We start from the raw sequence: 12,375 nt of genomic DNA on the forward strand, positions 1-12,375 counted from the left end.
GGGGGGGGTCTCTGGAGGGGGTGGTCAGGGGACAAGGAGATGGGGGGGTTGGAGTTCCAACTGGGGCAGTCAGGAGTTCTGGGGGGGGGGGCGGTAGGGGGGGGGGGGGGGGGGGTGGGGGGGGGGGGGGGGGGGGGGAAATGTAGCCATTCAACCTTGTGGCTCTGCAGTGTACAGAGGTGTGAATCGGCTCTGATTTGAATCACATTCTGTTCCATTCTATAAAGGTTCACACACCACACCCATCATACTACCCAAGGGCTTAACAAGTTTAGATAGAAAAAAAATGGTGCAGCTGCTTACAGGGTTTCAGAAAGCCTCTTGTGTATGAACAGGCTTCACAAGTTAATCTAAATATGCTTTTGAAGGGGATTCATTTCAGGACTATCAGAGTTTGTTAGTCACTGGGCTTTGTAGGGAGCGAACAGACACCGCACACCCCTTCGCTTCAAAGAACTGAATGGTGTCTTGGGGTGAAATGCGTAACGGGAACCATTCTTGCAACCTTATTTGCCATTCACAGCGCAAACCACCACCACTAGACAGATCTATTAGATGTTTTCTGATCAAGCAGTGCTGACATGCCAGGCATCAACCCTAAAGAGATCCAACAGTGAGATTTAGAGAAAAGTTTAGAACAGCAGCATTGTGTAACATGAATGCCTATTACCTTAGAAAAAGAAACACCCTGGAATTTTTATTTACAACAGCAAGGTAAATGTTCAATTAAGATTTGAAAACAGGGAGAGAAGAGGCTTCAGCCCCAGGGTAAAGTGAAAATGGATAATTCAGGGCACATTGACAATTTCATTCTTTCCTAGAATAAGCAACATGGCAGCTGTTAACATTGTTTTCATTTTTCAAAATTTAAGACTCATTTATATACTCCGAACAAATGAATCTACATTGCAGGCAACCACCTTACAAGCAAGTGCATGCAGTGCAAGGAAAAACGCTCAAACGTGTCAAGTACAACACTTACACATAATCTGAGTCTGTCAACCTTGATGATAAAGTGTGAAACACAGTGCTTTACCTGGATTTTCTGGACCCAGATGGGGAGGGGGAAACTGAGGCAGACGTTGATCGGGAATGAGATCTGGAGAGAGACCGAGACAAGGACCTAGATCGGGAACTGGAGCCGCTATAGCTGCTGGCACTGCCACTGATGCTGCCACTTATAGTCCGCCTGCAACACAGATCAAAAGACCCCATTCTCATCTGATTCTACTCAGCAATAAAGCAGGGTTGCTTTTTGTGCATTTGATCAATGGTGAGCAAGAGGCTTCCAATGCAGTTATTTGCAAACATTGACTGACAGTAGATCATACAGCAGAGAACTCTGTTTTGTCAATCAAACAGATTTCCCTGTCCTGGCCACGCATCCCCACTTCTGAACAGCAGATATTTCATGAAAGACTGAATGATGCTGGTTAGAGCCGGACCCAGAACAGCACCTCTGTCCTGTCCTATCGCATCAGTAGCGAATGTTTCCTAAAAACAAAGGTGTGAAGTGCACAAGATTGTGGGGCTGGCTTGTAGCGTGAACTCTAGAAATATCAAACTCATCTCTCATTACTTAAAGTTTGGGGTGATGAGCTAAATGGAACCGATCTTCTAAATTATCACATTAGGGACAGTTTATTTCCTTTTCCTTCTGCGAACACTGACACCCATAACAGTCACGTAAGGGATCACGCAGTGTCTAAGGACTCCTAAGAGTAAACCGGTCCAATAACCCACTTTTCTAAGGGGAGAGGAATCCTAGCAACCAATCTTCAGGTTTAGAGACGGAAGTAACTCAAACCTTCCAGTACTGTTCTCGTGTCACTATGGAGGAACAAGGGGAACAGCTCCATTCAAAGCTAAGAATTGCCTGGGAAGCTTGTAATTGGAAGGAAAACAGAATTACGGCATAGGACTTTATTTGTATTGATTTAAAACACCAGGATCTAAGAAAACTGTTGTTTGCCCTCAAAGGACACATCGATTTTGCTAGGTCTGAGGGAAGTTCCACATTTTTGAAGTCACATTTTCTTCTGGGTTGGCGCAGTAGAAATCTTCTCTTGAAGCTATTAAGCATCTGGTGCAGGCCAATACGCACGTCCGCAGCCCCGAGTCCTTCCCTCCCTTACTTCATTATGGAACATGACCCTCTGGATTCAACATAGGTCTGAGCTTCTGTTGCTTCCTCAATGGCTGGACTAACCAATCAGCTGCTCTACAATGTGTGTTTTCCCTATGAGAGTTTCCTGTTGGTGCGATTCAAGGATTCCACCTGCTGTTCTCATTCAACAGGTCTCGAGAGAGATCAGCCTGGGTTTTTTATTGCACCCAAGTAATACGTTCTGCTCCTTTTCCGATTCCCCTGCTATCCCAGGGAACAGATTTCTCCTTTAAGTCAGAGTGAGTTCTTGGTTAATTCCTCAATTAGCAATTACCCGGCTCTTCATTTGTACGCATGATCAAATCCCTCTGCCCAGGTTCTCCTACCTCCTGGGTGGAGTCCTCGTTTGACGTTCCTTCCTTCTTGCCTCTCGATTATCCACTGGTTTGGCTGGCTCTGGTGCAGCTGTTGCAACTTTAGTCAATGGTGGTGGGACTGGAAGGGCAGCTACTTTCTTCACAGACTTCTCACTGCAAAGTTAAAATGGAGTTTTGATACTCTCGCGTATGATCAAACACCACGGGCATGTAACACGGGGATTTTCAGAAGCAACATATTTCCCACTACTGAAACATTATACAATTCCTGTTACTATGGCCTTTTGGAAAAGTCAACGTAGACCATATTTCACAGAAATATTCTGACACTACACAGCCCTTAACGAGGGCAGTTTATTGCATTCTAATATGAAAGATTTTTTAAAGAGATCAACTATTATATAAACAGTGTTATGGTGACAACCTACTCCAGCCGTTTACAGTCCACAAGTTCCCCTTGGAATTAGTTACTTATGATACGCGGATATCTGAAACAAACATCTCCTTACAAGTTTTGGGTCAGATTTTAAAGTTAGACACACAGAACTAACTTGTGTGCAAATAACTGATTCACTTACCTGTAGTGGACGTTTGCATGCGAAGGTTGGTGCAAATGCATGCATCCATTTGTGCATGCCTCATTTTGAAACTCTGATCCTAGACTTTTAGTCTTGCATTTTACAGCGTGCAGTGGTATATTACCACAAAAAATAGTATATTTGTGCATTGCCTTTAAGCTTTTATACTGACCATACCAAATAGGAAAGGGGTCATTTCAGCACATTTCCAGCATTACTCTTCTTCAGACCCATAATCACTTACATAATAGTTGGTTATGGTCCAGCATTCACTCTGATAGTGATGTCACACCTATTATTAACCGGGGTGGAGCAGGCTGGCTGCAAAGGCTGTTAGTTTCCCTTTTTGCTACCTATTTCATATTCTTATTTTATAACCTGCAGAACAAAAATATTAAATATGTGCCATGTTCCACAGGGAAAAGAAAAGGTGCCATTTTAGGCAGCTGGAGGGTTGCAATGCTGTTCAGCAGAAGATGCAATATTACCAGGGACCCAATCCATAGAAGGAACGTCATGGGCTCAGGAAAGTGAGTAAATACTGAATTAGAAATGGGCTGAAGTAGTCATGTGCCCTGCTGGAGCATTCAGCCCGACCTCCAAGTTGTAACTTTTGGAAAAATTTCCATGTCACCTTTAAAAACAATGACCTTCGTATACAGCAGAGAAACATTCCCCAGGATAACCACGTGTACTATGTTAGTGTGACAGAAGTGTGTGAAATCTGAAATATAGGCCTATTAAAAAAAGAGCACAAGGGGTGACATAAGCTACTAAACAAATATTTAAGTTTACATATCTATTGTGCTTGTGTTAATTCATGCTCAACATTGCAAAACAGACACACCTTAACTGTATACAGCTATATTTCCTCTCGCTAGTTTAATGATATGTAAAACACACACTAGCTTTAGTCACATGCTTTGTATCATGGAAACCTTTCTACAAGAGTGTCATTCAGATTTCGCAAAAAGAACAGGAGTACTTGTGGCACCTGAGAGACTGTACACACCCAATTTACAAATCACTGTGTGTACATATGTACCATTTACATATACCCATATGTGTAGCTTGTGTACATGAACTATTAATACGGTTGAGGGACTGCCATTTTTGCAACTCTACCCCTATGAGATAATTAAGAGAACACAATTAATCAAAGACTTAAACACAAGTGTCAATCGGTACAAACAACATTCTGTATTGACATTTTTCAGTAGGGTGGTTGATTTCAGAACCAAAGATCAGAATCAGGTCCCGGGACCCTTTAAGGCTTTCCTACACCATCTCTTCCAAGTAGACAAGAAGTCTTACCCTTTTCCAGCAGGTGGTGCAGGCTCTCCTTTAGCTTTCACAAGCGCTTTGTGTGGAGATGGTGTTGGGGAAGGAGAAGGGGAAGATGAGAAGGATCGCGACCTGGACAGTTTAAAAAAAAAAAAAAACAGATGAGCTCTGGGAGGAAGAGAAGGGGTACATCATTCAACTCAGTCCCTGGGATCGCAGAAAGGTTCTCTCACTTGTGGTCTCCGGGCCTTTCAGGTGTGTGGAGTACCCTCTTCTTATTTGTACCTTCTCCGTCCGTGGGTTAGGTGGCTGTATTGCACTGGCTACTTCTAGTGGGACTAAACTTGTTCTCTTAGTGTCATACCTGCCCTCCGCTCTAGATGCCAATATGGGAGATAGGAATTCTGAGGGAAAACTGGATGTTAGCCAGAAAGTGACTAGCTCTAAGCTATTCCATATTAATGTTTGGGTCCAAGCCCTCTATACTCCATTACAGGCTTCAGGTCCACAGGCAGGTACACCAAATGGTTTTTTATTAAGAGAGAAACTAGGGACTAGATCATGCTTGCAAGTGTGAATTCTATTTCAAGTCCTACGTATTCCTGCTCTGGCCCAGACACTCCAAATGCAATCTACAGTCACTTAGATAGGAGCAAAAAGACTTTGGGAAAAAATGGGATGGATCAAGCACTTGCAATTTCCTGAAATGTTAGGGGAACAATCAAGCAGAGTATATCAAAGCCAAGAGAGCCAAGGGCAGAAGTTATTTCCTGGACTGGCACTGACAGAGTCAAGTGACTTGCTGGTCCCATGGGGTGCTATAACTGACAATGATTGCAGCTGAGAAATGAGTCACCTTACTACCAGGATTGAAAGTCTCTTGCAGCCTAACACTTCCCAGGGCCAGAAGACTAGTTTGTTTACACAACTTTTTCTTCAGATACCAAATGATCTTGGGAATATAGCTGGGAGTTTCATCACTTCCTCGCACAGTAGCTAGCAGCAGCCACGCTAAATGCGTCAGACTGATTGGTACCATACAGGATGGCAGTGTTCTGCAACAAACAGAGGGCGAAGCACAGGGGAGGAAAGTGTAAAGTCAATTCCCCTTTCCTCCCGTTCTCCTATAAGTGCTTGCGTCTATAGAGCAATTCCTTAATTGGGCGAAGAAGCTGGCTCAAATAACATACTGCACACTTGTATTTTCAGTTCACTCCACTCTGAGGTTACATACGATTTCAACCCTAAAGACGTGCCCAGGATGGGAGCAATTCCTCCTCCTATTTTCATTCCTGATTTGGGGAACTATCCTCGCCCTCGCTCAGTTTAGGCGAGTGGCAAACTAATAAATATGCTGGCATTCTAACAGCACTAAGGCACAGAAGTGTTATTTCAAAATATCAAAACATCTTTAAGACAAAGTTGCACAGGCTGGTTCCTGTCAAAGACATTAATTCCTCCTCTTTAAAGGGAAATTCCAGTGCAGGATGAAAGAGAATAATAATAATAATAATAATAATAATACCACCACCACCTAGCTCTGATATAGCACTTTTTATCAGTAGATTGCAATGCATTTCACAGTCTTTAATGTATTCCCCCTCCTAACACCCCTGTAAAGAGCTAATCACTGAAAAACTCAGGGGCGTGATTTTCTAAGCCAGGCATATGCAACTGCACAATTACCACCCCTGGACCGGAAAACCAGATATTTGCATGCACAAATGTACTGACAGACATAACTGGCCATCTGAGTGCACAAATACCTAATCACAGATGCAACCCCAGCAACTGTGTGTGTGCACTATGGGTGTACAGTTGCAAACCCACAGTGCAGAAGAGGCAGGCTTTTAAACAGCAAATAAAAAAAATAGTACCCTTATATGATGCAGAGTAGGGCTAAATCAGCTTCTCTATTTAAAAACAGTGGGGGGAAAACAGATTTTAAAAATGGTTTATTGTCACCATCATATAAAAAGTTGGTTAATTTAAACAGTAACTAAACCAACTAACATTAAAAAGTTATAGCGGAATCTAGTTAACAACTTTGCAAGACTTTCATTTCCATGTCTTTTAAACAGTGAAAATGATTCTTTCAGACCTACTGTGTATGAAGGGGAGGTATAGAAAGTATTAGTGGGAAAGAAGCAATAAACAGCAGCGTCCACAGAGAGAACACCAGGCCCATCCACTGAATGAAGCTATTTGGTGAGAAAATTTTAAACACTGTTTTGAAATACAGGCAGCACATGTCTGTAATTATTCCAGTATTTTAGTTCCCAGTAATATCTTTATATTCTGATCTTGCTGTTTAAGATCATCATTGGTTTGACCATTTTTGTTTCAGATACTGGTTTTGTATCTGCTTTTAATACCTGAGTAACACAAAGAAAAGATTTTAAAACTATGCACCCTATTTATTGATTTTGGAGAGTAGAGGAGAGTTGCAACTGTTGCATTAGAAGCCAGAGAAACAGTACCTGGATCTGCTGCCTGAGAAAGAACTGTGTCTGGAAGAGTGACTAGAGTAGGAGCTGTAGGAAGAGGATCTGGAACGAGACCGTGAAGAACCAGAACCAGAATAGGAGGATGAGCGAGAAGACGACCTGGAAGAAAAAGAACAACAACTCATTTTGGGGAAAACACATTTCTCATTTTCAGTGCTTAGTTTCAGGGACTCTCCTGAACATCATTCAAACCTCCCATCCCCATCTTCAAGACCAATCCAGGGGCATATTACCCTATAGATCTATAATCTCTCTCCCTGCACCCCACACCCCTCATTCGATGGAGAGAGCTCTCTTGCCACCACCACACCAGCCATCTGGAACAGGCTGACCACCTTCCTCTGCCTGTGTGACTCTCCATCCCTTTTTGGGAAAAGGCAGCTCAGAATCCAGTTCTTCGATATGGTCTTCAACCATGTCACCACCAGCTTGTTCCCCGGTGGGCCAGGATGGCCTGACCACTGCTGATCTGAGTGGGGGGAGGAATCCAGAGAACGCAGCAGTTCTTAAGACAAAGGTATGTTGGGATTTATCTTACCAGCGTTTTATCCCCGTTTCAGACCCAAATCGTATTGGTTTGGCGTGTTGTGTATCTCAAGGGCGCCTGAGGTCCTTTTTCTTTTTGGGAACCCAAAGTTCAGTCTTTAAAGGGAGGCAGGCTCAAGCCTGTGCCCAAACTCTCCCTGATTCAGTACCTGCTTTCTATGGGGCTGTTCTGTCCTCTATGGCTCTGTTCGACCCTGCTCCTGGGCTCCACAGTCTCCATGCTCCCAGCTTTTACCTGAATCTCCTTCAGCCGTGCGAGCATGCCCTTCCTATCGCCAACCCTCCCGCTGCTACCCCTGGAGTGAGCTAGGTCTGATTTATACGGGCCACAGACCTCACCCTCCAGGAACCTTTGCAAGGATCAGTGATTAGAGCCAGCTGAACCTCATTCAAATTCTAATTTCCTGGGGTAGTCCACTACCTACAGCTGCTTCTTGGAAGACTTCCTCTTGCTCCCAATGACAGTTCACTGTCGCAACCCACTAAGCTGTAACTAGGGCGACCAGATGTCCCGATTTTATAGGGACAGTCCCGATTTTGGGGTCTTTTTCTTATATAGGCTCCTATTACCCCCCACCCCCGTCCTATCTGGTCACCCTAGCTGTAACCCATATGTCCCACACCAGCATTTACAATTACCAGTGCTCCAAGCCTCTTCTGTTACCACCTGCTTGTACCCCATTCCTACTGCTATACAGGTCTAGGATGGTACATGGGAATATTAAATTGTGCTCTAACAGACCAGCAAGACTCGTAAGTGCCTGTTGAAATGGCTGCTATATTGGACAGGTAATCATATCACAGGGATAATCCAAGGGAGGCTCACGTGTTAGCTCTCCCTCCGTCTCCCCTGCTTCCATTTACCTGGAAGAACCAGAGGCAGATGCCGATGACGCAGAGGTTTTCCGGCGTCTGCGCGCACGGCTGGGAGAGGCAGACATTCCAAGTTTCTTCTTAGGTGACTTGGATCGGCGCCAGGGGTCCTTCCATTCATCTGCTCTCTTGGACTGAGAGCCGGTGGTTGTAGTTGTCTCCTTTTCCTTCTTTGGTGGCTCAGGCTGACGGCTGGAAAATACACATGTTTTTAACTACCTGGGATTCTCCCGCATGTATAAATATCTTCCAAGTGGTAATACAACGTAAAACTTGATGGCAGGGGAGACATTCATTTCTCATGTTCATCTGTTTCACGGCTGCAGCCCCAGGCTCAGTCCGACAGGACTTTTGTACAGCAATTACACAGAACGCAGCTCATTTAGGACAGGTATGCAGAGCAGTATTAGGCTTTTGTTCCATCCCTCCATATAGCATTACTGTCCATTTCCAATGCCACTCTTTGATATACGCTATTTAATGCAAGGTGAGTGGTGGACATGGTGATAAACCATGACTTGACCTAGGTTTTCACACTGCGTCCATCACCATATCTGAGCATCTGACCGTGACCCTCTGCATTTATTCCTGAGACTTTGCTGACCACTGCCGGGCCTGTTATTTGTATTTTGATAGCCCTGGCTGGTTGCCATTTTGTTAGGTCTAGTACAGATGCATAATATGAGTCAGTTCTTGCTCCAAAGAGCTTACAATCTAAACCAACAAATCAGAGAACAGAAGGAAGGAGGCATTATCCTCTTTTTACAGATGGGAAATAGAGGCACAAAGGGCATGGCTACGCTGCAATTAAAATCCTGCGGCTGGCCCATGCCGGCTGCCTTGGGCTGACGGAGCTCAGGCTACAGGGCTGTTTAATTGCAGTGTAGACGTCCGGGCTCAGGCAGGAGCCCAGGCTCTAGGACCTACGAGGTGGGAAGGTCCCAGAGTTCGGGCTGCAGCCCGAATGGAACTAAACAGTCCCGCAGTCCGAGTCAGCTGGCATGGGCCAGCCGTGGCTGTCTAACTGCAGTGTAGACATACCTAAAGTGACTTGCCCCAGGTGAAGTCCGTTGGCCCAGTTGTCTCCCAGGTGGCTTGGGGAGAGAGCAAGGTGATGCTGGTTGTGTGTAATCTGTGGTGGAAGATCTACCACTTCATAACTGAATTTAGTCTACCGAGAATCTTATTTTAAACGGTCCAAGGACTGCTATGTCTCAGAGGCCAAGGTGCCAAGATTACCGAAGATCTCAACTCAAGGGTGTTTCACCCTTCTACAGCAGTCTAACCCCCACTCTCAAGAGCTTTTTGAAAGAAACCGCCCACCGAATTCTCAAAAGACACAAAGTCACTGACTCCAGGTTCTGCTTCATCAGAGTCAGCACAGCCGCCACACTACACACTGAGCACGAGCTTGGACTGAGTACGCCCAGGAAAGCATAACCTATTGCCTAGATTGATACAGTGCTTTCTCCCTGCTTACACTTCCTGGAGAGGGTTTTTGCCTAGGAAAAAATAAATCACAACAGGAAGCCTGGTTTCTGCGTATGCTTCAGTTATTGACTCAGCAGTGAGCATACAACCAGGCGAATGCCAAGGGGGAAATGATGCTTCTGTGAGGGCATTTCCATGGCTAGTCTTTCCTCAAGAGCTACCTGCTTACTCAACATATAGCAACACCCGGCAAACTGGTTCAATTCTCTACCATCAACTAGTCCTGGCTCTGGTCCAGTTAATATCCTGCAGGGATATCTGACAGCCAGCATTCAAAACTGTGCTAACAGGCTACAAAAACTCTTACCAGACTATGGACACTCCTGATTCTCAGGTCTACTTCAGCCCACGCTTGTTCAACAGCTACATCTCAACTACCAACCCGGCCTTTCCTTAAATGGAAGCCGTTCCTGTTATTGAGGCTGGTAGCCCATGTGACCTACCCTGCTGTGTTTTCAAGTGGATTTACATACATGCAAGACGCCATGTAGTCCATGGTGTTGTTGGCATGTAGGCAGTGAAGAGAAATAAAAGAAGCCAGCTCTTAGCTGCTTCAAGAGGGTTTCTGACTCATCTCAGACTGCTGCTGGCACGTGATGTGAAGAAAGATGGTCACAGCAGGGAAAGACTCCAGGTGCAGTGACTGGTGAATGGAGAGAAAGCAATCAGAGACAGGGTAGCTTGCACGGGATTTTAGACATATTTGATCTAAGCTTCAGAGTGTCTTGCAGCTTTATGCCTCACAGGGCACAGAGATACCACACGGAATGGGAACTACATGTCTGCTTGCAATAAAGTAGTCAGCATGAATCTTGACCATGCACTCTGATAGTAACTCCTCTCTCCAGGATACCACCTGCAGAAGGTGCTCTGTGTCTATGAACTAGCTCTGTATCCTAAACATGGGGACATTCATGGGGACTCCTGACACAACCAGCATGGCAATGCTGCTGTTCCACTATCAAAAGACTTTCATGATTAGGAGGTTTGTTCCGCTCCACTGAAAATCTGTGGGCTAACTATTAACGCTCGGTCTTGCTGCTTTGCTGCTGGGGATGGGGTGAAAGACAATGGAGGATGGCTCATACGTCTCATTAAGCCATAATTCAGTTAACCAATTTATCAACCTGTGGATTCCTTCAGATTAGCCCTATTCAAAATGAAAAGCGCCTGGAAAGCGGAATGTACTTCATTTGCACGTACAGTGCATGGAGCTCAATGCCGTAAAGGAGCTCCTCTACAGAATCTTTCAGTTGTAGTACTTAATAAAGCAGGATTTCTTCATCAATATCAACGTTCCAAAAAATCTATTCTCCCCCTACCGAAGTGAGGCTCCCGCTGAGGCGGAAGGCAGAGGTTGCTTAGAAGCACACAGCCAAGTGCCAGTACAACAACTCCGTTGAAGAAGTCTGTTCCAACTGACGCTGCACCAGGTTAGTAAGGAACCAGAACATAATTAACCAAATTGGAATTTGGCCAGGACGTACGAGGACAAACCCTTCTTTCGCAAAAAAGCGTTCTGAAATCTGGAGTGACCGCAAGTAGCGAGGGCCGCAATTTTCTACCTGATCCGAAATATGAAACCTCTAAGTAAAGCAGCACCCTGGGAAGCCTCAATGTACAGACGAGAAGGCCCCCTCGTTCTTTTTGAGTAAGGAATTGACTTCAGGTAGATTGTTATCAGGCACTCCAACCAACGTAAGAGTGCTTATACAAGGCGGCTGCTCAAATTTAACGGCATCAATTTCTAAACGGAGTTAAATTGGGACAGCTGTCCAGGGAAGACAAGGCCTGAGAAACAGGTGAACCTAAATCAGACAAGGTGGGGGAAATATCTTTTTTTTGGTGGCGAGCGACAAGCTTTCGAGCGTAGATAGAGCTCGTCTTCGAGTCTTGGCCCTGGTCTATACTGCAAACTTAGGTGGGTCTAACTACATCGCTCGGGGCTAGCCTACATTTACAGAGCTGCAGGGACGCAGCTGCCCTGCTGTAGCGCGGAGTGAAGATGTGATCTACACCAATGGGAGACGTTCTCTTATTGGCGTAGGGACACCACCTCCCTGAGAGGTGGTAGCTGTGTTGAGGGGAAAAGCCCTCCCATGGACATAACACTTTCTACACCAGGGGTTAGGTTGCCATAACTACATCGCTCACGGTGTGGATTTTCCATGCCCTTGAGCGAGGTAGTTATACTGACATAAGTTGGTAGCGTAAACCAAGCCTCGGGGGTGATATGGTGTTTGTGTCTTATCATTTTTCAGTCCGAGTTCAATTGAGTGCATAGTGACTGTCTGGTTTCACCCACCTAGTTGCTATTAGGGCATTTAGTGCATTGGATGAGGTACACCACAAGTTGGGATAGGTATGTGCAGGACTCACAGATCTTGAAAGATGTTGTGTGTGTGTGTGTGTGTGTGTGTGTGTGTGTGTGTGTGTGTGTGTGTGTGTGTGTTGATCACTGTAGCAGTGGAGATATGCCTGCAGATTTTGCAGCTGTTGTTCTGACAGTGTCTGGTGGTACTTTGAGCTGGTGTGTCCTGGTCTGGGGAGCTTGCTTGTGATGATGAGCTTGGAGAGGCTGGGGGCTTGTTTGAAGGCCAGAAGAGGGGGCT

General features: G+C 45.2%; 1 protein-coding gene across 4 annotated transcripts in view; it reads right to left on the bottom strand.

The window, feature by feature from the left end:
- ZC3H18 (zinc finger CCCH-type containing 18) overlaps nt 1-12,375 on the bottom strand; it is a 62,500-nt gene that overhangs the window by 9,988 nt on the left and 40,137 nt on the right. For 3 of the 4 annotated variants that reach the window (XM_034788456.1, XM_034788458.1, XM_034788457.1), the window contains 5 exons: nt 8,264-8,464; nt 6,827-6,952; nt 4,377-4,478; nt 2,494-2,637; nt 1,037-1,189 (listed from right to left, as the gene is read on the bottom strand). In XM_034788456.1, coding sequence (XP_034644347.1) covers nt 1,037-1,189; nt 2,494-2,637; nt 4,377-4,478; nt 6,827-6,952; nt 8,264-8,464 — 726 coding nt within the window. The remainder of the gene's footprint in view (nt 1-1,036; nt 1,190-2,493; nt 2,638-4,376; nt 4,479-6,826; nt 6,953-8,263; nt 8,465-12,375) is intronic. The other variant, XM_034788459.1, reaches the window with a different exon arrangement.

The sequence above is a fragment of the Trachemys scripta genome, chromosome 13 (genome assembly GCF_013100865.1).
Source record: "Trachemys scripta elegans isolate TJP31775 chromosome 13, CAS_Tse_1.0, whole genome shotgun sequence".
Taxonomy (NCBI): domain Eukaryota; kingdom Metazoa; phylum Chordata; order Testudines; family Emydidae; genus Trachemys; species Trachemys scripta.